At 40.5% G+C, this 22,980-nt stretch overlaps 3 protein-coding genes across 4 annotated transcripts; 2 read left to right on the top strand and 1 right to left on the bottom strand.

Moving 5' to 3' along the window:
* The first annotated feature begins 853 nt into the window (after positions 1-853).
* Positions 854-4,360, top strand: LOC136446908 (apolipoprotein D-like). Its single transcript, XM_066445561.1, has 5 exons — positions 854-1,041; positions 1,793-1,933; positions 2,378-2,505; positions 3,085-3,202; positions 3,857-4,360. Exons 1-5 carry the CDS (start codon positions 952-954, stop codon positions 4,028-4,030), a joined length of 651 nt encoding a protein of 216 aa, XP_066301658.1. The 5' UTR covers positions 854-951; the 3' UTR covers positions 4,031-4,360.
* A 2,545-nt stretch (positions 4,361-6,905) lies between these two features.
* On the bottom strand, positions 6,906-11,675 carry LOC136446907 (Bardet-Biedl syndrome 5 protein-like). Its single transcript, XM_066445560.1, has 13 exons — positions 11,580-11,675; positions 11,371-11,395; positions 11,108-11,165; positions 10,850-10,915; positions 10,524-10,573; positions 10,173-10,300; positions 9,576-9,711; positions 8,909-9,004; positions 8,400-8,462; positions 7,984-8,118; positions 7,758-7,841; positions 7,566-7,589; positions 6,906-7,435 (listed from the first exon to the last, which is right to left on the bottom strand). The coding sequence occupies exons 1-13, from the start codon at positions 11,636-11,638 to the stop codon at positions 7,337-7,339; spliced, it is 1,023 nt and encodes a 340-aa protein (XP_066301657.1). The 5' UTR covers positions 11,639-11,675; the 3' UTR covers positions 6,906-7,336.
* Positions 11,676-11,854: 179 nt separating this feature from the next.
* Positions 11,855-22,470, top strand: LOC136446904 (probable ATP-dependent RNA helicase DDX23). Of its 2 annotated transcripts, none has more exons than XM_066445556.1 (17): positions 11,855-12,250; positions 12,563-12,736; positions 12,864-12,905; positions 13,464-13,572; positions 13,836-13,974; positions 14,583-14,749; positions 15,129-15,241; positions 15,832-15,895; positions 16,400-16,479; positions 16,978-17,203; positions 17,566-17,889; positions 18,345-18,434; positions 18,736-18,885; positions 19,221-19,372; positions 19,545-19,653; positions 19,779-19,953; positions 20,519-22,470. In XM_066445556.1, the coding sequence occupies exons 1-17, from the start codon at positions 12,162-12,164 to the stop codon at positions 20,740-20,742; spliced, it is 2,427 nt and encodes an 808-aa protein (XP_066301653.1). In that variant the 5' UTR covers positions 11,855-12,161; the 3' UTR covers positions 20,743-22,470. The 2 variants fall into 2 exon arrangements, with proteins under 2 accessions (XP_066301653.1, XP_066301652.1); XM_066445555.1 differs by having other exon boundaries at positions 11,856-12,250; positions 14,520-14,749.
* The last annotated feature ends 510 nt before the right edge of the window (positions 22,471-22,980 follow it).

Here is a 22,980-nt window from a genome sequence, read left to right as displayed (position 1 = left end):
ATTCTACAAGAGACAAACAGAGCTCAATCGGTTACTGTTTAATATCTACTGTGCATATTAACAATGTGAACCTAACACATAACGTTACAGACACTTGCTATAGATAGAATAGAAGCACCAGTGTGAAATGTAAGTCTGACCAAAGTCAAAGAAAAACTCTGAATTTTAGTACAAAGCCTGGTTCACCGGTTCTTCCCTTTAGTCACTGACGGACGAAAGACAGCGGATGCTGTCTGAAACGTACGTCTGTTTCTAAAGTTTATCCAGTTGCTTGAATTGAGTAACTGTCATTTGGCGTATCTTATTACATGGCTGTCTAACCTTTGTTGACGATTCATTGATAGTTTTCAACAAGAATGCTAACCTAGGTGGAGATATACAATGCAATACAGTGCATTGTCGTCGCAATAATGCCACCAAGCATCTCTCACAGCAATTAATATACAACCAAATATATAGAAAATATTGTCTATAAGTCTAACACCCAACTTAGTTACTGTGCAGCATAGACCCTAGCTTCTCTGCATTCAATAGCAGTCTGGCACAGATACAGTGTTGGTTGCTATACAGGAAACTTACAACTCCGTATTGAATAATATTCCCAAAGATTATCCAGTAAATATTATGACTAGGTTGCCACATAGCAAAGCCATCCCAAACTGTTCTCAAAATATCAGATATACAGAGGATATACTGATACAAAACTCAGTGATTCTGATAATACTAGCCATGAATGAGGCTACTTTGTTGTCACGTATACAGCTAGGTTTGTGGACAAGCTTTTGATGACATTAATCTGCTCATCCGAGTTAATCCATTTGGGAGGGCTCGGGGAGATTGTGTGTTTGAAAAGAAGGGTATAAAAGAGTTGAGGAGCGTGCATCCACCAGACAACCGAGCAACAAGCTTGTGGCTCCCGTACATCTGTAGAAAGCTAGGCGGGATCGCACGATGTTGCCCGCGGTGTTTGTGTCCGCAGTCCTGGCCCTGGCTGTCCCGGCTACACACGGGTTTGTCCTCGGTTTGGGAGCTTGCCCTGACGTAAGTATGCCTCAAATATTAGGTAGAATTTCGTTTCATATGAATAAGTCAGCTGTACACAACCTGTGAGAGGATTGTTGAGCTGACAATGTAAGATTTTTAGCTATGTCCATGTCTTTATGAATTCAATGTCTGTTGATTTTTTTTTAGATTAGAATTTTTCAGACCTAGTTGCGCGCGCTTAAAGCTTCCAATTTATTTCTAATCATTGCCGTTAGAAGATGGAAAAGAACGCGTACATTTACCATAACGTGGCTGTCAAAATTTGGACCGTGACAAAAACTACGGAAAACTGCCAAACGACACTTTGGACCTTTCATTTGTTTAAGGAAGAATAAAAAGGTTAGAAGGGCGTGAATAACCAACTTTTTTTTTAATACAGAGAAAGTTTCAGTGTCACAATTTGAATAGCGTCATGGTTTTCTTTTTATTCTTGCAACCCTATGTGCAAGATGTTATGCTATGCCCCGATGTTGTGCCCTTGGGAAAGGCACTTTACATGCACGACTTTCCTCACTCCACCCAGGTGTGAATGGGTATTTGACTTCGGTTGGGGAAAGTCGTATTGAGGTCACTTGCTGGCGTCAAATAGCAGCCACCCAGATCCTTGCGACAGTTCCACAAAGTGCAAATTTGGGAGCAAATATGTATCTGCTGTGTATTATGTGATTATAAACCCTGCAGCAATTCAGCACTGGCTGCCATTGCACAGGTAATTTTTGACCAATAAACCATTATAACCCTCCTACAGTTGCCTCCAGTGAAGGGTTTCGACGTGGCCGACTGGGCGTCTGGGGAGTGGCTGGAGACGACCCGCTTCCCTTTCCTGTTCACCAGCGATGTGAGCTGTAGCAGGGCCAGTTTCTCCCTTCAGAAAGACGGCACATACAAGGTTATCGCGCAAACCTATATGTCATTGCACTAGCCTGCATTTCACAATCTCTTGCAGGACGATTTATTCAGACGAGGAGAGTCTTTTTTCGCTTGGCGAGTTTTCTTATCACGTTGACTTCTGGCGATCTTTACAATTCGATACTCACTTGTCCGGCAGGGCATTTCTTGGAAATTGTCTCAAACAATTTTTGAAAATTTTTAAGAAAAGATCGCCGCCAACACTAGTCTGGAATCCAGTGTTGTTAGCTTTAGTACACCAACGTAGGCTCAACTTTCAGCAAGCTTTGTGGTTGATGAAAATAGCTTGAGGAGGAGAAATGTTCTCCAATTATCAGTAGTATATGTACGGAAGCTGTCCTGTAGATCGACTTTTTCTGGCATTTCCTGCCCGCCGATTTTTCGAGGCTGACAAGACTCGTCCGGTCTTCTTTTCTCTCAACAGTTTACCTATGACGGTCGTAGGGCAGGGTCCAGGGGCAGTGAGCCCATCGACACCGTGGACTTCCTGTACTTGGAAAACGGACCCGGAGACGACCTGGCCGACATGAAGGTCGTCCATGAGGACTACAGGTAATGCTACGGAAAAGGGGCCACTGGCGCCAGGTAGTTTACGGTCTTTTCCCACTTACGGGCGTGACCTATACGTGCCCCTGTGGAACACCGTGCGGCTACCGGGCTATTTTGGGGTACGACCGGGCCCCCAGATTTTGTAAAACTTGGAGTTACAATAATCCCTGGACCCGGTAACAAATGAACGCCGTATTAAATAAAACTAATTGTGATGACTATTCCTGGACTTACAATACTACAAATACAGTCTAAAACAAGTCTATTACTGTCAATATATGTGTGGAGTAAATAAACTTCTATGCACCTGACATTTCATTCTCCTGAGAACGCATGTACATTAGTGTCTGATGTGTGAAGCTCTAGTCATACAGTTTCGATTCGACACGATCGTCCACGACATGAGCAATGGTTGATGTCATTATCACTATCACTGCCACATTTATGCGCTAACGAAGACTCCTTCAGTTTAGTGCGGTCTTGGACTGAAGGAAAGATAACAAGAGCTTCCACGCAAAGCTTGCTTGCTGTAAGCTCTACAAATTTATACCGAGCTCATATTGGTGATTCTGTACTTCACAGTTGGCTGCCCGTGAAGCTGGGTTACCGCATTGTGGCCTGGAAGCCAGACGACGAGTCTTCGGGTGGCTACTTTGTGCATTTTGGGTGCAAGCATTTCTTCGGGCTCTTCAATGCCCAGGTAAATGGCCAATAACCAATGTCGAACGGACACGCCAAATGTCACAATCTAGCTCGAATGTCTACTGTATAAATGTCTACTCCCTTTCCGACTGGACACATTTTCGAGTCAGCGAGTGAACGTTTAGCTGTGTTAACATGCACTAACCTTTTGTGTTGGAACAAAGTTCTGTTCAGTTACGCTGGGAACTTTGACAAGGTAGTAAACCCCAGCGACGTCATTTGATACTATGCAGCTAAGGGGATAGTCGTGGCTGTACGGGTTTATATACAAGACAGCAAGTAAAAGTAAGCCCTGCAACAGTCGCCACGGCTACTAGTAAGAGGACTACTATGTATGCGTTGAAAGGTAGTGCCAACCATGTCATCCATTTTGATGTTGCTAATCTAACATTCATTTTTTTGAAAACTAAAATTCGGTCTAACGGCCGTTTTTCATGGAGGTCAATGAGTCACAGAATACAAAACAAGTACATAGAAATCGTGGCATCACATTAATGTTAATATCTATCAATTACAATTCATAATGAACTAAAGAAAAGTCAAAGTCCACTGCTGTGTGCGGTATCAACTGTCACCTTTCAGTAGGCACCACAGTTCTTATTAAGGCAGACAAGCCTCAGTTGTTACATGTGTGTTCTGTGCTTCTTCACAGAACCTGTCCATCTACCAGCGCAGGGTTGACCCAGGGCAGTCTGCAGGCATTCTTAGGGACCTGGCATTGGAGGGCATCGACATGAGCAAGGGTAGCTATATCGATCAGCGCAACTGTCCCCCTATAGGAGAAGAGGGATCAGGAGATCGTATCTCTGACTGGATGGCTCCCTAGCCTACCCTGGGAAAAAGACATCATTGCCTGTGCACACGACGCCATTTCTTCCTGTCACAAAACTTATGCAAAGCAACGAAATCTACATGGAATACAATTTTTGAAAGCAATAACACTTTTTTTGGTCAATCTGCACTATTGAATGATGTCTTAACTCAAGCATTGTTTTACATGATGAAGTGTGGAGAAAAAAGTGCAACTTTCCTGATATACTAGATTTGTACATAACCACTAGATTGTACCAAATAACTTAAATTAGAGGAGAAACCATTGTACAGTCAACATTGCTGCAACACGTGTTTTGTTGAACAATTTGATTGAATAAACATGATGTGCATACATACTTTCTTGTGATGCTTTTGTGATTGATTGTAAAAACTGTAACAGCATCCAATATTAGCGGTATAACTTTGTCTGGAAACTATTTGAACCTTACTTTGGTACGCACTTAAGAGTAGTAGCAAGTTATACATTCCAAAAGGCATTTTCTTTGAATCTTAAAACATTCTCTGCATATACACAATCTTCAGTTTGAGTTTCCATTTCAATCAATCAATCAATCAATCAATTGTATCAAGGTTTCATGCATGGCGGCTACAGACATGCATAGGTCTTGCCAGGCAGGTCTACTCTCGGTGTAGAAGTTTTCTTTGCAACATCTTAATTCTCAAACATTTTTGGAAATATCACTCATATGTTATTTTTGGAATATCTAGAATATTCCATTTTTAAACATTGCCTACGGGTTTCAACTTACAAAGATTTCTATGTTAGACCTCACAAAATCACCACCAGTGGCCTAGTCAGTTAAAGAAGACAATGACTACATCACAGCACTACTTGGAGGATTAGCATCACCCAATACACGAAGTAGACCCGGGTGGGCATTCTGGATTCTCCTGAGGATAAACAACAAATGGTTTCAAATGCTGTGCTCTTCTCTGCTAATGTCATAATGCACAGCAACAAAATGGCATTGCTCCTCAGGCATTGCCAAAATGCCATAGCGACTAGTATGAGGCCAGTGTTTTAAGAGTTTTTGTTGTGCAGAAAGAAGGCTTAGATATGGATCATCGGCTTTTCCTGATATTATCTACCTGGAAGTTCCGTAGAGCCATATAGAAACTGTGATTAACCAATGTCCCAGCAACACTTAACTCCCCTAAAACCCTTAGCTCCATGACTACATTTCACACTAACAAGATTTGGGATAACTCAGTAGATATTATTTCTGACACTCCTAGGACCATTTCTATAACACAAACCCTTCAATACAGTCAGCATTCAGAAAACATCATGATCCATCTTCCCATCCATTTGAAGATAAGTCATCACGTAAAGCTGCGAAGTCCTTAGGGTTAAAAGTGTGACTTACACAGATAGTCTCCGTTCTACACAGACAGGGGTCCTGGGGACTGCTGTCACAGTCCAGGCCGTCAGGCGTCACACACTCGTTTATAACGTAGTGACAGGATCGCTTCTCAACCTCACCCTGTGGAACATGATGAAAAATCAGGGTCAAGGAAAACGGATGACTGCCACACATAGCATTACCTACAATATAACTGGACACATGATCATTCTCAAATTATAATGTTTGTCTTGAAGAAAAGCAATTTTGTTGGTCTCGGATTTTTATCATGATTTTTGGCAAGTTGTGCATGGTTGCCATCGACTATAACCCATTGTTGTAAGTAGAAATTACAAGGTTAACCCATTACTTGTGAGTACAAAATAAGTGGGATCCTACCATGGCAGTTGCACTCATCAACGTCAGAATAACGATCAGGACCAGGATGGACTTCATGTTCCAAAACATCCTCAGTCAGCTCTAGCCCCAGTTTAGATGCTGTATACAGTAATGGCAAGGGAACATTCAAGTCTGAATATACTGTGAGCATGCTGCTATGCTGGCAAATTTTGTCACAACTTTTCATGCCAGAAACATATGTTTCATAATTATTCCTGGTTTTTAAAGCTCCAGGGTCACAGTTTGCATGAATCAGTCTGTGAGGGACATTTATTCAAATTAAGGCATGATAGAAAACAGAAGAAAAAAACATATGCAGTGCACACAAAACACAAACTAGAAAAGGAGACATATTACAGTATACAACAACATATTATAATTTGATACTTTTTAGAATAAGTAATATGAATAATCTGATAATAAATGTCTTTCTTCCCACCTGAAAATGTGCTCCCAATGTTGCCTTCAGTAAAAATACTACTAGTAGTTCCAACGAAATCCAAAGCAGCAAGAGACTTGTACATGTATGTACATGTATCTCTGAAGCAGACAGGAAATTTGTTCCGCCACATTTCCTTAATTGGCCACAATTACAGCCAGCAAATAGAGACATACGGCCTGTACCACCAATCTGCATTGCAACTGGGTCTTGTTACTTGCACATACGTATATCCCAAGCCTGGCTGTTCATGATATTACTGATCTTCAAGCAGATGTACATTTATACATTTATCATGGAGCTTGTTCTATTCGTATTTGTAGTTTTTAGGATCCCCTCATTGCAGATGGGGGGATATTAACCTGAGTACCATCCTCCGTAGTGACCGCTGGCTCAGTGCTTTTTGCTTGCTAGCCACGTCATAGCATGGCATTGAGCCAGCAGTTATAGGGAGGATGGTACTTACGCTAGGGGGATATAAATTCAGGAAAAAATTTCGTGACTCTAAGACACCCATCATTTGAATTAGATAGCTTATTTTACTGCAGTGGTGTACAAAATACCAAAAGTTCATGTCATGGACTTGAAACCCTGCTTTGGATCATGCAACCTGTCAAAATGGGATACAACAATACACCAAGGAACATGGGTAAAGCACAGTAACAGCAAGACACAGTAGAAAACACTTTCAATGTGCAGAACAGTTTAATTTATTCACAATTCAAGTCCAATTTCACATATACATCTTTAGTTGCCTACATATTGCGGCCACACTTTTCTACAAGAGACTTCTCATGGACCTACAAATACAAACAAATCTTTTTCATTCCACAGCTATCCTGGGTTCGAAATTCTAAATGGATACAGAACAATCTAATATCACCACTATATAGTATTCATACACAACACCAATATGGACAACACAATATAGTAAGGCCACATACACTGCACAAAAATACTATCTTCTGTACATACTATTTTACATTTCTCCAAGATTTCTCTGATGAAACAATTCACAAGCAGCACATGACCGCCAGGGTCACATGATGTGCTAGGCTTTTATGAGTCACATGACCTCCCAGGTCACCTGACTTCCTAGATCACATGACCTCCCAGATCACATGACCTCCCACAACCCCGAGAGAGTGAAGCCATCCTTGAGTTTCTCGATGGCTAGTCCCAGCTCCTCAGAGTACACCGGCTCTCGGTCCTTTTGCTGAAACGTCAAAGATGTCAGAAACTCAGCAATCAGGTGTGAGTCATGGACAGAATCACATAAATTTCATCCAAGTCATGCCTACAGAACTCCTAATCAAGAACTGTGAAATTAGACATACAGTACATACCTTATCTCCATCTGCAAAGTATGCCTGTTTGGGTTGATGAAAAAAAATACAAGCAAATTCAGTACATATAATAATGTGAATAACCTTGGTCAAATATTCTGGTCTATAAACATTCTTACAACTACTAAAAGTCCATTTTGTTTATGTTTTGCATACAAATTACTTCAAGAAATGTTGGAAGGAAAAACTTACAGCAAATGCGTCTGTTTGTCCCTCATTCTCAATTTCCACGTCATCAAACTGGACAACCTGGGTAACCTCCTCAAGGGGCTGGGGCTGCAACCAACAGGTAAGCTTAGTTAGCAAGTATATTTGTTTGTACCAGGACTGTCTTCTTTAGGAAAAAAATCATTTTTGAAATGTAATCAGACTTTTAAATTGTATGCAATTCTCTATTACATAAATCTATTCAAAATACCTTTTCCTCCAGTTCAAACTCCACCCCAAAGATGGGGTTCTCACTGAAGACCTTGTGGATGCTCTGAATCTCCTTCACTACTTCTTGTAGCTTCTCTGTTGGGTCAATTCGGAAACCCAGGACATATCCTCCACTCTGGAGTCAAAAGAAGGGATCGTGTATTAGAAGTATCAAGTATGTGTAATTTGTGTCTAAAGAAAAGAAGTTAAGAAAAAAGAACATGTTTTTCAACAGGCTCAGGTAAAGCTACAGCTACAGCAAGTCCATTATAACTAGAAAGTGAGACACTTTTCTTGTATTCACATTTCAGTTTCAGTTTATTGAGGTAAGACATGTCACATGGTGCTTTTTTCAAAAGCCCCAAATATATATATGCAAATGAGAGAAATTATGACATAAGACAAAAAGTAACAAACCTGTTGAGAAGTCTCCAGAACTAAAGCCAGGCCAAACTTGGAGTCTCGCACCTTCACCGACCTCTGTTACACACACATACAAACATGGGTAAGACTGAGCTGCACCCAGTGAGTGACCAGTGTTTAATTGTCATTCCAATTCACTAGTCAAGCAGTTAACATACTTAATTTCTGATGCATCTTCTTTCATTAATGTGTGGCGATACACCCTTCAGTATGTTCTTAAATAATGGCTTACATCGAACCTAAGCTATAATACAGATGTACAAGCAGCTATTTCTTAAGATTTTAATCAGATAGAAAATGACAAGCAGAAAGAGATGCAAAGCCTACAATGACACACTGGAACTATACAAATTCAACATCTATAACTATAACTGTAAAAGATTAAGTTTCTCAGCATTGAATCACCTGTCACCATGCAAGTGTCTACATGATTAGTTCAGACTCACATGACATTCATAGTAACCAATCAGTAGCCTAGAAATGTGAGAATGAAATGAACTGACCATTTGTAGATATGGCACACTGACATTAAAGCTGTCATTCATGTTAGCATGCCACACCAGCCTGATGTTGGTGATGTAAAATGTTCCCAGGTTCCCCTACAAAATATGATGACAGAAAATAAACATGATTTTTAACATTGAATTAATGACCAACATCATGGGTAATGACATACAGTCTAGAAGATGTCTTCAAAGATGTAATAAGGAACACCTGTCTAAAAACTTTTGATCATATACATCATCATGCATGCTCCAGTACAAATGCTTATGTGGTTGTGTCTTGGCCCGTTCAATGAACAAGTTTTGTCATCTATCATATATTTGACAGATCACCTGTATTTTAGCTCCCTCTAAGATAATCAACAACAACAACAATTACATCAATATAATAACAGGCACTCATAAATCTTCATACCAGAGCTACTTTTAACAGGAAAGATAAAGCAAGCATTCTCAATTGAGGCAATGTATAATTTTCAGGTACTAGTAATCAAAAGTGGTGCTACAGCTTGCGTAGTTGGTAAAGCACACCAGGTCACCCATACTCTTCTCAATAAGTTTGTTAGGTTCTTTTACATGGAGAGGCTTGAAGCTTGAGGCTTGAGACCATCAAATGCAATAAAAAACCAAAAGGTACTTCAATAATCAAATTCTTTTAACTACCCACCTGATCACTGGAGAGGTTCCAGACGCCGTTGACCTTGTTGAAGACCTGTTCCTGAGGCAGAAGGCGCAGCTGTTTGTTCTGGATCAGAGCTCCTCGCAGCTTCAGGTCACGGTACATCTTAGACGTCTCATATGCCCTGGAGTAAGAAAACTCCACCTCATCAGCCACTAAATCATTCACTTATTACTTACTGTCAAAATGAAGAGTAGCACTGATATGATATAATCAACAGCTCACCAAATCTGTTTAACATGACATCACAGAAGCAGTGAATTGCTCATTCCTTGACAAAATTTGGGTAAGTCCAATTTTTGTGTTGGCAATTACAGTTCAACTTTAATTCAGGACATCTACCAACACAGATGAACTTTCAAGTGAAGAATGGCACTGCTTTTGAGAACTTATATCTCTACGATTGCTTTATACAAAAAGTTTACCCCGGATACCATCCTCTTGTAGTTATAGACACTCCTTTGGCTCATGGTATTCTGAAGAGGTTTCACTATAGAAATGGTCAGCTGTTTTTACTCAGTATCACAATCCTGAATGTCTACAAAGAACAGACTAGACTGTGGGTTTTCCAGAGTTGAGTTGTACCTGTGCACTGCTATGACTGAAGTGAAGAGGCGAGGACTGCCTGGGACCAGGTTAGTGAAGATGAACTCAAAGCGGGTGTTGTTACATTTGGTCAGGATGTACAGAGCTTCTGTCTGGCCTCGAAGTTTCTGGGAATAAAAAGATGAATGTAATTAACACACATTTCTCCTCAATAATGGACAAAAGAGTAAATATTGCCAAATTACAACAGATTATTAACCACTTGTCACAGTTTCTCAAGTGTTTTACCTGTCATAATATTCCTTGAACCATCTTAGAGACCTACTGGATTGTGAAGTAAATGATGTACAATCAGTCATGTATAAGGATATTGAAAAGCAGTCAACTTACAGAATTGGCTGTTCTGGTGGATATTGTGATGATGGTATTGTATCCAACAGCTGGGAGAAAAAATATATCATGGAAGATGTTATAATCATGATGTAGTCTAGTGTAGCTTCATCTTTCTCCAGAGTTGTATTACAATCTTCTACAACTTAAACACCATTGTCATTTATGTTAATAGTGGACTCTGTACGCACTACTCACTATATATCTAAAGAAAACATCCACGTACTTGTATGATGCAGATGTTCATTTCGGATATCAAATTAAATCTACAGCTCGTTGAAATGTAGATCCACCTTCAACAAGTTCAGGGTTTGAATTCCACTTACATAGATTGACTCGGAGTAAACTCTGGGAGTGCCAGATCATCCTGAGATTGGTCACCATCAGTCGACCTTAAGAACAAAATAGAGACATTAAGTACCCTTAGCTCATCACTGAAACCCTCTCCTTAGCCAGTGTGGATTACCTCTTATCCATTTATTTGCTGTCATATCAATTTTTGGCCCCAAGTTGACAAATGGGCATCAATTTACAAGAAGTCTATGCATTTGCAGTATCATAACAAAATAACACAGTCCCTGTACCTCTGTCTCCATTGTTTCCTTTGGTGTCTTCTATAGAGTCCAGTCGATCAATCAAAATCTGAAGCATGAAAATGAAGTTTACCAAAAGGCCATGAATCTAGCTGTCCTTCTATATTCAATGTTCATTGGAGAAACAGTTATAATATTCATAACATCATATGACAAAGTTATGACTTTGTGTAAAAACCTTCCAAATCAACAATTACATAACGATCTGCATACCAAGAGCAAACTTAATCTATTAAGTTCAGTAGTTGACCTACCTCCCCCGGTCTCATCCTCATCTGTCTGTAAGTAAACAAAACAACAGGTGTCAGAAAACATACAAAAACGCCCCCCTCCCCATATCATATACTCCACCAGCTATCTAGCTATCTACACATCAAATCGAGTACCTTCACAGCTCTATGCGGAGTCTAGAATTAGTACTAGTCACCGCCATTGTGAAAGCCGACCATCTATGAGTACTTACTGAGGCGGGACGTCGAACCTGACGTCTCTATCCTCCCACAGCGCGTCCAGGGCAGCCATGATTTCCTTTGCACAAAATATTTCTATCCCATCATACACCACGAAAACTTTGATGATGTCAATTTTCACCGTGTTCTGTGGAAATATGAGGGATTTTTTGACCAAATGTCGCAGATATTGTTAAACATATGAACAGTGTGGAGGTGGATGTTAAATTTCTCAAAGATTTGTCAGAAAATCCGCGAAAATTTAGACTTTTTTTCAGCTCAGAGCGCAAAGGTTTCTGGGTAGACTGCTTGACCAAAATGGCGACGTAAGTCCCGCGTTTTGACAAAACTGGGAGGTTTTTGTGATATTTCTGCACACGCAAGGCTCACTTGGCGTGCAGCACTCGTGATATAAACAGGAATTAGGTGTGAGCTTGGTTCTAGTTTACATGCTGGCGTTTCTGAAAGTCTGCTGAGGTTAAAATTCCGTGAAAGTGGGAGCTCATCTCAGCCCCCCTCCCCCTACTCCTGAAAGAGGAGCTGATTTTTCCGAGCAAGTTTTGAGCTGAATTGTTAGCGGATCGGACACTGCTGCCATGAAACGTTCAGACAGTGTCTCTCCTGAACGGGAGACTAAGGTGGTTAAGACGGAGGAGAAGGACAGAGACCGTGTAGAGAAACGAAGGTGAATCCATATTTAGATGATTTGCATGTTTAAAATCATAACATAATGTTTTCATACATTTTTTAATAATTTGTACGTAAAGAGCGATATATACAAATTACAATCATGTAACATGTAATGATTATGCAATCACTGTTAAAGCTATTTGCCATCAATCACTACCTTCGAAATTTCAATGCATTTCTTACAACAAAATGTTATCTTTTAATATATTATTTGTTTCACTCACAATTTTTGTGCATGGCTTATAACACTTTGTAGATTTATTCAACATTGTTTCTCATATTTTTAAATTCGTTTTCTCACATTCAGAGAGAAGAAGAGATCACGGTCTCGTGATCGTGATAAAAAGAGGTCCCGCTCTCCTGACCGGAAGGAGCGCAAGAGGTCCAGATCCAGGGAACGGAAAAGATCTCGCTCCCGTGATCGTGACAGGAAGAGATCCAGATCTCGCGAACGCAGAGACAAGAAAAGAGCTCGTTCCAGGTATGTCTCAGCTTGTATTGTAGAACAATGCCTTTTGCTGCCAACTGCATGTTTTTCATGAAGACGGAAAGAGTTTCATTGTTTATTTTGTTTATCTTTAGTAAAAAAATTACCATTCTACATGTAGGTCACCTCACCGTTCCTCCAAGTCATCTCGGGACAAGAAAGAGTGAGTTTATATCCTTCTCATTTTCTCTGTACTAGTAGTTGATTCTCAGCATTTTATTGTAATCATGTGTCATGAACAGGGCTGCTACATGTAGAAACAGCTTTGAAACAGCTCATTTAAGTACTTTTTGTTCAGATATTATATTATATGTAATTCACTTTTTGTGCTGGCTTGTGAATAAACAATGAACATGGACCTTCAACAGATTAAGTTATTATATGGTAATCATGTTGTGACTTTCTAATGGAGAAGAATTTTTAAGATTGAAATTCGGGTTAGTATTTTTATGATGCCTTAAGTGTTCAAAACAATGTAACACATGAGTTCTTATGTCTTATTCTTACTGATAAGATGTTGGAATCTACCCGATATACATGTAACGTTATACACATAACGTATTAATCATATGGATAGGTTGTTGTATTTTTGCTCTTATCTGTTAGATTTGAGTTCTTTGCAGTATAAATCCTGGGTCCTATCATTTGTTTTTTATTTATCAAGTGTTGTAGTTCCCCCAAAACATTTCACTCACTAGTACATGATGTGCTACCCTTCCAGTGTGAAGAAAGATCCAGAAGATGACGAACAAGACAAAGCGAAGAAGGAACCCTTGTCCCTGGAGGAGCTGCTAGCTCGGAGGAAGGCAGAGGAGGAAGCCCTGTCAAAAGTAAGGCTTTTTCTAGAGATTTTCTTCTGTTTCATCTCCTCTAACATGGTGTTGAATACATGTACAGTTTAAGGACAACTATTGAGAGTGAAAAGAGCAATAGTGTGAAAGCTGTACCCTGAATTGCACAAGGCAATTTCTAGATTGTCCGGAGTTTGTTGTGCAAGAGTACTTGACAAATTAAGTGTTCAGCTTCTTCAGCAGTATGTGATTCCTAACGCCAAAGTTAATGTATAATTCCTCTCTCTCTGCCTGGATTTCAGCCTAAGTTCTTGAGTAAGGAAGATCGTGCAGCGCTTGCCTTGAAGCGCCGGCAGGAACAGGTGGCACAACAACGACAGGTTCAGGAGGAAGAGAGGAAGAAACGCATGGACTTCATTCATCAGGGACAGAAGTCCATGGGTAAGGGGCCTTGGAGTAATGACTGGAGCTCACTACTAACTCTCTGAAGTACTGCCATATTATACTGTAGGAAAAATGATGATTTAAAAAGAACAGCTACTGAAAGTTGCAATCATTTAAACTAAAAATATTGAAATGTGATGTTTTTGTTGTACAATCTAATACATTCAATGTATGCTTTTTTAGAAGATGACATGTAATCATAAGTACCTGTAAAACAATGTATGTTGCATGAAAAGTTTACCAAAATTCCATTGTAAGTGCCCTGGAAATCCAATGTACTAGTAGGCTGTACCTATCTTGATACATGTACAGTAGCAGCAATATTGATAGAATATAGAAATTGAGCAGGAATATGTACAGAAGAAGAAATAAAATGTTAGCACATGTATCAGTGATGCTTGTTGTGGTAAAGATGTAATGTTGTTGTGACACTACAGGAAAACAGCTTTTGACAGGATAGTTCTCCTTGCATTGCCTGTGTTGCATGTCTGAACCTTCCCTGTATGGATGTAACAAATTTTGTCTCCTGTCACACAACACAGTTACTGACAGAATGCCCCCAGGCAGGTATCAGAGTCTTGAACAAAGACATGCTGTTTCTGCAGACGACTCGTACGAGCGGGAGCGCCGGGAACGCAGGGAGCGGCGAGAGCGCGGGGAACGGGGAGAGAGAGGGGAGCGCGGGGAGCGCGGAGACGAGGAACCAGAGGGGGGAGAACGCTCCAAAGTTCGAGAGGAAAAGGACAAGGAGAAAGAGATTAATGCTATCAAGGTGAGATTTGATTGGTGTCTGATCAAGTTGGTTGGGAAAACTCCAGTCCAACTAGGATAGGACACAGTTATGGATATATAACATTATGACCATGAAAGAAACCAATTTCAATGAAGGTTAGACATCCAGGTAAAACATAACATGATACAAAAGCAACTGGATGTATTCTCTAAAAGATGAGTCAGGCATTTCAGATAGCGTCCACTATCTTCCATCAGTCACTGGATGCAATCAGAAACATCTGACTCTTGTGGGGAATCTGTCAAGTTGCTTGATTTATTAAGTGTTATGTAAAACAAACCGTGTACAGAAACGAACCATGTACAAAACAAGCCTTTGTCAAAGCAGTTGTGAATCTTTAAACTCTTTGTGTTCTCAGGAAAGATACCTTGGCATCATCAAGAAGAAGAGACGTGTCCGCAGACTGAACGACCGTAAGTTCGTGTTCGACTGGGCAGCAGACGAGGACACTTCTGTGGACTACAATCCCATGTAAGTATGCTGTAACATAGGTCTTAAGTAGTCACCTTCCGCATTTTGCACTTGGTCTAGAAAAGCCAGGACACACAGTACTTGTGCTCATTGGAGCCCTAACTATCGAGACAGCCACACACAACGCGAAACTGGGTGTGGGTTTGATTAAAGTTCTAAACGGCAACTATGCGGCTACAGCATCTTTTCTGAAGCATGAGTGTGTACGGTTGACTTGAGGTTGTCCACTACTATTTGCCTATGCTGTAACATACGAGCATAGTTTTATGCATAACATTTCACTACGTAACAAAACCCAACGGAATCCTTTATTCAGACTGACCAAACTGAATTCAAAGGAAAGCTGTAAATGGTAATTATTTGAGAGGCTCAGATTGAATAGATTTTGAGGTGTAAGTTTACTGTTACATGACAAACAGCACTGCATGTAAATAAACTACTTCCAAGATGAGTATTGTCTGCTTTTGTAAAGCTCAACACTCAGCATTTAGGAAAGAGTATGGAAGTTTAACACACACATCACAATGTTAAAAAAAAGGAATTCTAGATAGACAACGATAATTAAATTAGTGTTTTCTTTTTCCTTCCAGCTACAAGGAAAAACACTGTGTTCAGATGTTTGGTAGAGGTCACATTGCAGGCATAGACCTGAAGGTATGTACTGGCCACTGTATAGATAAGGAAACAATGCTATTGTCTGGTGGTTAGCTCTCCTACTTTTGGATCACAAGTGCACTAGTTTGAATCCCATCACACCCAGTTAAGTTCTCTCCAGCACCTGTCCTACCATCTCTGGATGGAATTTCGCTGCTCTAGATCTGGACAAAAATGACATGCATTCCATCCCCTTAGTTTGGCAATAATAAAAACTTCCATATTATTTTCATTGAATTGTCAATGGTGCCAAAAAAATTCAGATCAAGCCATTTGTAACATGTCCCTAACAATACACGAAATTGTGTTTTAGGACTTAATCATGTTCAAGCACATACCTGGATCTCTTATATTCCTTCGGCCTTCAGTTTGACACAGCACTTTGCCCAATAAGCTGAAAGGATAGAGAAAAATGTAGAACTGAAGAGAGCCCTGATCGCAGTATACAGTTTTTTGTTGGCAGAAGGGATTCTGACTGAACATTGGACATGACTTATCCTATAGGCCCAGATCAAGGACCAGTCCAAGTTCTACGGAGAGCTGATGGAACAGAGACGAACCAAGGAGGAGAAGGACCAGGAAATGTAAGATCTTCATTTTTAGTTGGTTTTTGTTTTTATGTGAGGTCTTTTCTTGGAAAGATTTTACTTGCAGTGTAGACGATCTGCAGGCAGTAAAACGTGTCCGTCTCATATTTCCTAACCTCACAGAAAAATATACTTGTTTTGGGAGGGAAATATCATGCCTTTGCCAGCAAACGTTGGCTTTTCAGTTCAATTTGTTCTGCATGTTGTCAAACGGTTAAGTAATTGCTTTGAATTGGTTTTGCTGGGCAAAGTATTGCTATATTTCATAAGAGTTTTTATGTGGATTTGTTTACAGTTATCATATGCATTGGGTAAATCATACTGTCTTTGGAACACAGCCCTGCATTTTTCTCTGTCAATATTTTCGTAGCTGCTCTGCTGCCTTCATCAAAATGATATCAGGGTGATATTTTTCATAGTCTGTGTAACGCAAACTCCGCTGTCGGGTGGGCTGCTATAAACGTGATTTAATCAGGCTAACTGTCATGTCTGCAGCAAGCGACTGAACAAGGTGAAGGAGAAGGAGCAGAAGCAGAAGTGGGACGACCGCCACTGGACCCAGAAGTCCCAGGAGGAGATGATTGAGAGGGACTGGCGAATCTTCCGCGAGGACTACAGCATCACCACCAAGGGCGGGCGCATCCCCAACCCGCTCCGCACGTGGAAGGAGGCGTCGCTTACGGACGAGATCGACAATATCATTAAGGACCTGGGCTACAAGGTGGGTGTGTCTTCAATCATGGCAACCAGTTGAATCTTGAGGAAACAGGAAAATTTTCTCAACTTTCTTTCACAATTGTTCTTACATTCGTGAAGAGTTTCATCAGGTTGGTAAGTTACTGAATAAAAACGCAGCATTAAGTTTCTCTGTATGTTTGTAAATACTTTATTTTAGAACTGCATCTATAGTACTAGTATATAAGCAGAGACACCTTACCTGCAGTGTAAAGTGAACCAGTCAGAATTGCTCTGAGCAAGGTGACAGGCAGTCACCAAAACGTCGGCTAAATAAACACTTGTTGTGTACAAAGAGTCTTTTTATTCAATTGTTCCTTCAGTCTAACCTGCAAATTGTTTTTTTAGGAACCGACTCCAATCCAGAGACAGGCCATTCCCATTGGTCTACAGAACCGTGACATCATCGGCGTGGCTGAGACGGGCAGCGGAAAGACTCTCGCCTTCCTCATCCCACTGCTCATCTGGATCGAGTCCCTCCCGAAGATCGTGCGTAACGAGGACGCGGACCAGGGGCCATACGCCATCATCCTGGCTCCGACTCGCGAGCTGGCGCAGCAGATCGAGGAAGAGACGCTGAAGTTCGGCCGCAAGTTGGGCATCAGAACGGTCGCTGTGATTGGTGGATTGTCACGTGAAGATCAGGGTTTCAAACTGAGGATGGGATGTGAGGTAAGTCTTTAAAACAACGATGGCTGTGATTTGTGGATTATCAGGTGAAGATCAGGGCTTTAAACTGAGAATGGGATGTGACGTAAGCCTTTAAAACAACGGTGGCTGTGATTGGTGGATTGTCCCTAAAGATCAGGGCTTTAAACTGTGAATGGGATGTGACGTAAGTTTTTAAAACAATGGTGGCTGTGATCGGTTTATTGTCTCGTGCAGATCAGGGCTTTAAACCAAGAATGGGATGTGAAGTAAGTATTTCAAACAAAGATTCTGTCTCACATCAGTTTAGAAATCTACAGTAACAAATTATTGTAATCCTGGCTGTAGCCTTGGAAGTTGCTGGATTTCAACACTTTTTATCTAAATATAAGGAGTTTGTAACCCACCATTTGCTCTTGTACCTGTACAATAAACCTGCAAAATAAACCTATTTGAGGAATTACCTTTTACCTTTTCAGATTGTGATTGCCACACCTGGCCGATTGATCGACGTGTTGGAGAACCGTTACCTGGTGTTGAATCAGTGCACCTATCTGGTCATGGATGAGGTAAGGGTGTAGTTATACTGTAATGGGTAAGAGTTGTAGTGTACATATATGGTCATAGCTATGTGCTATATCCATGTGATTTAAGAGGACAGAAGTATTCCTTTAAGGCATTGGACGAGGTTAGTAGTGTGCCTATTTGTTCATAACTGGGTAAGTGCTATGGGGTCCTGGATGAGGAAAGTTTTGTGCATGACTCTATTGTATTAATAGTGGACAAACAAGAACAAATATTTTACTGAACATCTTCATGTATAGTTGGATGAATCCTCACATATTTCTACCTGCACCACCCCATTTCCAGGCTGATCGTATGATAGACATGGGATTCGAGCCAGATGTGCAGAAGATTCTGGAGTATCTCCCTGTGACCAACCAGAAACCAGACACTGAGGAGGCAGAGGATGTGGAAAAACTGAAGGCCAACTTTGCCACCAAGAGAAAGTACAGACAGGTAAGGCAGTCCAAACAGTTGTACCTGTAGTCATACAAAAACCTTTAGCCTTTCCCCTGCTGGAGGTTTGACATGTACCAACTACCTATTAGCTACAGCAGTATGTTAAACTTGTTAAGCAGTTTAAACTTGTGCGATGCTATGCAAACATGTTTTAAGAATCTGATGTACATTATGTTGTACATGTACTTAACCTTTCTACAAAAACATGAAACGATTGTACAGTACATGTATATGTATTACAAACTTTAAGTGTCATTCTGCACAGGAACTTCAAATGTTGCATCCAATGATAGACCTTAAAGTAATTTTTGACATATTTTATTTTTTCCCAGACTGTCATGTTCACAGCTACCATGCCTCCGCAAGTGGAACGCCTGGCCCGTAGCTACCTGCGCCGACCCGCGGTCGTGTACATCGGATCCTACGGCAAACCCACCGAGCGCACCCAACAGGTTGTGTACCTGGTCAAGGAAGGAGAGAAGAAGTAAGATTTGACTAATTCAGTACCAATTTTCAAATTATGTCCTCTTTTTAGTTGGTTGTCTTGTTAAGGCTACGCTGACTTTATCATATGTATGACATCCGCACGGGCATCAATTTTCATCGTACTAGTTTTTAGTGTCCCTGTAACTGATGTTCCTTTCCTCTGTCTGTAGGAACAAGCTGAAGCACATCCTGAACAGTGGCATCGAGCCGCCAATCATCATCTTTGTGAACCAGAAGAAGGGCTGTGACGTCCTGGCCAGGTCGCTGGAGAAGATGGGAGTACGTATCTACAAGCTTTTTTTCTATTTACTTTAAATGCATTTAAGTTCACAGGGATTTGATTTCGCAGTTTGAAACAATTGTAATGCTACAGAAAAATGATGTTCCTCTGTGTTTGACCCCAGTTCAACGCCTGTACGCTCCACGGAGGTAAGGGTCAGGAGCAGCGAGAGTTTGCGTTGAACAACCTGAAGCAGGGCGCAAAGGACATCCTGGTGGCCACGGACGTCGCCGGGCGTGGTATCGACATCCAGGACGTATCCATGGTCATCAACTATGACATGTCCAAGAACATTGAAGGTGACGTTCAAAATCTTTTCTACCATTTCCAAATGTTTTCAGGATTAAGAAAAACATTGGAAGGCTGTAGTCAAAAAAGCCACTATCAAAAAGGGTTAGGTAAAGTCATTGAACAGTCTTGAATAACTTGTACAGTGTAGATAGATGTAAATTGACCCTTGTAAAGAATTCAAGAAAATATTACACAATTTGTCAAATAGACCTATGTATGATTGGACCCCTAAAGCGTTGATTAGCTAAATGATCAGTGCTGTGTAGTCTATGCCATTGTTTAGAGTCCACTTAAATGCAAAATATGCAGACATAAAATTCTGATGAGTTTCACAAGAAAACAGATACTCAAGCCACTGGATAGATTTTATAAATGGTCAGTCATTTCAGGTAGCATCCACTAGCTTTTGTCTGTAACTGTCCCAGTCACTGACCAGTCACTGACAAAAGGTAGTAGAGGCTACCTGAAACTAGTGACTATTTACAAAATCTATCCAGTTGCTTGAGTAACTGGTTTGTTGCATATCTTATTATCTGGGTGGACATTTCTGATGACTTTCATTTTGATCCACAGACTACACCCATCGTATCGGCCGTACCGGTCGCGCTGGGAAGAGCGGGAAGGCCGTGACGTTCCTGACGAGCTCGGACGGGCCGGTTATGTACGACCTGAAGCAAACCATCATGGACAGCCCCGTCTCCACCTGTCCTCCCGAACTGGCCAATCATCCCGATGCACAGCACAAACCTGGCACTGTGCTCACTAAGAAACGCAGGGAGGAGACCATCTTTGCTTAGAAACACAGGGAGGAGATCATCTTTGCTTAAAAATACATTAAGAAGATCATCTTTGCTTAAAAGCACATTAAGCATCTTTGCTTACAAAATGCAAGGATTATTCATCTGTACCTGAAAACAGATCGACTATGAATGTATGAAAAGAGAGCAAGGAGACTAGAGTCAATTCCATGTCACCGAGAGGGTTTTCAGATGATATTGCTAATAAGTTTGAACAATTTTAGAGAAAAGACTATTTCAGTCAAAATAATTCCAGACTGTTCAAACAATTGGAAATGAAAGTTTGAACATGTCTGAACTCATCTATATATTTTGGAAATAGTATGAAAGTATTTGCACAAATATCTCTTTATTTAGAACAAGTTCCAAACATCTGTGTGATTGTTTCACTGTTGGAACATGTTCCAACATTTTGTATCATTCTCAAAATGGTAGATTTGGGATATTGCCCCCATAAAAGTAGGTGCTAATCACGCTCTATTGTCTGCCTCTGTATATTTTTAGATTTCACGTCTGGACACAGGCAACTCTTTTGTTTTGAGGTGTCTGTGTGTGGCACCTAGGCCTAATCCCCTATACTTTGAAGGGATGTGTGAATTGGCCTGTTCCCAGCCCACTGACCCAGTTATACCATTTTTGTAGAATGTTGGAACATGTTCAAACAAATGATCAATCTATGTTGCAACAGTTTAGAAACTAATACAAATAATGTGTTCAATGTTGAATTTTTTTTAACCTGTTGGAACACAGCAGAAAATATTTAGAACATCACATGAATGTTGGAAATTGTTCTTAACAGTTACTTATCTCACATAGATTGTTACAAAGGTTTTGTAAATGTTAGAACAAAAGGCAACAAACACCCTCTCGGTAATGTGGAATCGACTCTATATGATATTTGTATCATCATTGTCATTGTATTTGCATGGACAAGATTTTATGTTGTTTGGAATCAGTAAAGGGTCAAGTTAAAAAGAATGGCCGTAAGAAGACTTACATGGTACATGTATTTATGAGAAGGAGACAACAATGGAAATTCTTCAATGAATGCTTTGCTCATTCAACCCTCTCCTTGCTGCCCAACACTGTAACCAATGCAGATGTAGGGTACTAGAACGCTTCTTCTAGCTTGGAATGGTTTCATAGTGTACAAGTGTGTATTTTTCACACTGTTCAGCATTTCAATCTTATTAGACAAACTTATTCAGCCTTTCCGTTTTTCTGTGAAGTTGAATTTTGTCTAAACTGTGCAAGATGTGAACACTACAAAATAGAGAAAAGACAAAAAAACACTGACCAAGACAATGAAAATTATAGTATAAGCAACATAGAAGAACTTTGATGAAAATGTGAAGTTGTGAGGAAGAATAGAGTGATCCAGTTAACTGAGATGCACTTCGTAGCTGCCTGTATCTGGCACCTGGTACAATGTTTGTCTTGCTGAAATTGTGATGAATTAGATTTGTGACTAGTCTCTAACAGACTTCTTGAGCTGCTGAAAACCAGGGTTGCCAACTTGCAACTCTGATGCCTCTGCCAAATTCTATTTGGCCAATATTTTGTATTTTTTCAGCGGCCCAAGGAGTCTGATAGAGACAAATTATCTGCTTCTGGTATGTCACTGTGCAACTGTTAGTACATTAACATTTCAACAGTGCAACAGTGGAGAGATTTTGTTGTCCCATCTGGTTAACAGAGTATAATCAGAATAAAGACATACATTCCTAAGTTGTGATTGTTGCTGTTTCACTGTGCAAGGCTTAGACATTGGGACAATGTAGAACTGCTATCAGAATCAGTCATCAATGTTGTCTCAACAAGCACATATCCAGAACCTAATGCACATATGGTATAAAGCCTGCTATCCAAACTTATTTTTATAGCTGTCGAGTCTCTTTGGTCAACGTTTCATCAGATCAGAGTAATGGCCAGTACATAAGATTTTTGGACACAACTATATGGACCTATAGACAAGATATTAACATTAGATACGTGAACACAACCTTAAACACTTAGGTTCTGCATTCGGTGGTATGGACATGTTGAACGTGCCAGTGGCTGCATCAACGCCATCACCAAAATGCAGTTGCCAGGCAGAACGCAGTACGGACGCAGAACTATGTCAAAAGTTTGCTTTTTATAAAATGAAGAAATCGGATATTCGTCCCCTATCACACTCCCGCTTTCTGGTGCCCGTTCCGACAAGGCCCGTATCTCGCTAACAAAGCGTCTCTCATT

This window comes from Branchiostoma lanceolatum, chromosome 13, assembly GCF_035083965.1.
Source record: "Branchiostoma lanceolatum isolate klBraLanc5 chromosome 13, klBraLanc5.hap2, whole genome shotgun sequence".
Classification (NCBI taxonomy): domain Eukaryota; kingdom Metazoa; phylum Chordata; class Leptocardii; order Amphioxiformes; family Branchiostomatidae; genus Branchiostoma; species Branchiostoma lanceolatum.
This window is presented reverse-complemented; position numbering and strand designations above follow the sequence as displayed.

Coding starts and splice junctions, on each gene's coding strand:
- LOC136446908 (XM_066445561.1), top strand. CDS start 952: ATGTTGCCCGCGGTGTTTGTGTCCGCAGTCCTGGCCCTGGCTGTCCCG. Junction 1,934..2,377: donor AGAAAGACGGCACATACAAG/GTTATCGCGCAA, acceptor TTCTCTCAACAG/TTTACCTATGACGGTCGTAG. Junction 3,203..3,856: donor TCGGGCTCTTCAATGCCCAG/GTAAATGGCCAA, acceptor GCTTCTTCACAG/AACCTGTCCATCTACCAGCG.
- LOC136446907 (XM_066445560.1), bottom strand. CDS start 11,638: ATGGCTGCCCTGGACGCGCTGTGGGAGGATAGAGACGTCAGGTTCGAC. Junction 10,574..10,849: donor TTTACTCCGAGTCAATCTAT/GTAAGTGGAATT, acceptor TTTTTCTCCCAG/CTGTTGGATACAATACCATC. Junction 9,005..9,575: donor GGAACCTCTCCAGTGATCAG/GTGGGTAGTTAA, acceptor CATATTTTGTAG/GGGAACCTGGGAACATTTTA.
- LOC136446904 (XM_066445555.1), top strand. CDS start 12,162: ATGAAACGTTCAGACAGTGTCTCTCCTGAACGGGAGACTAAGGTGGTT. Junction 18,435..18,735: donor CCTATCTGGTCATGGATGAG/GTAAGGGTGTAG, acceptor CCCCATTTCCAG/GCTGATCGTATGATAGACAT. Junction 18,886..19,220: donor CCAAGAGAAAGTACAGACAG/GTAAGGCAGTCC, acceptor ATTTTTTCCCAG/ACTGTCATGTTCACAGCTAC.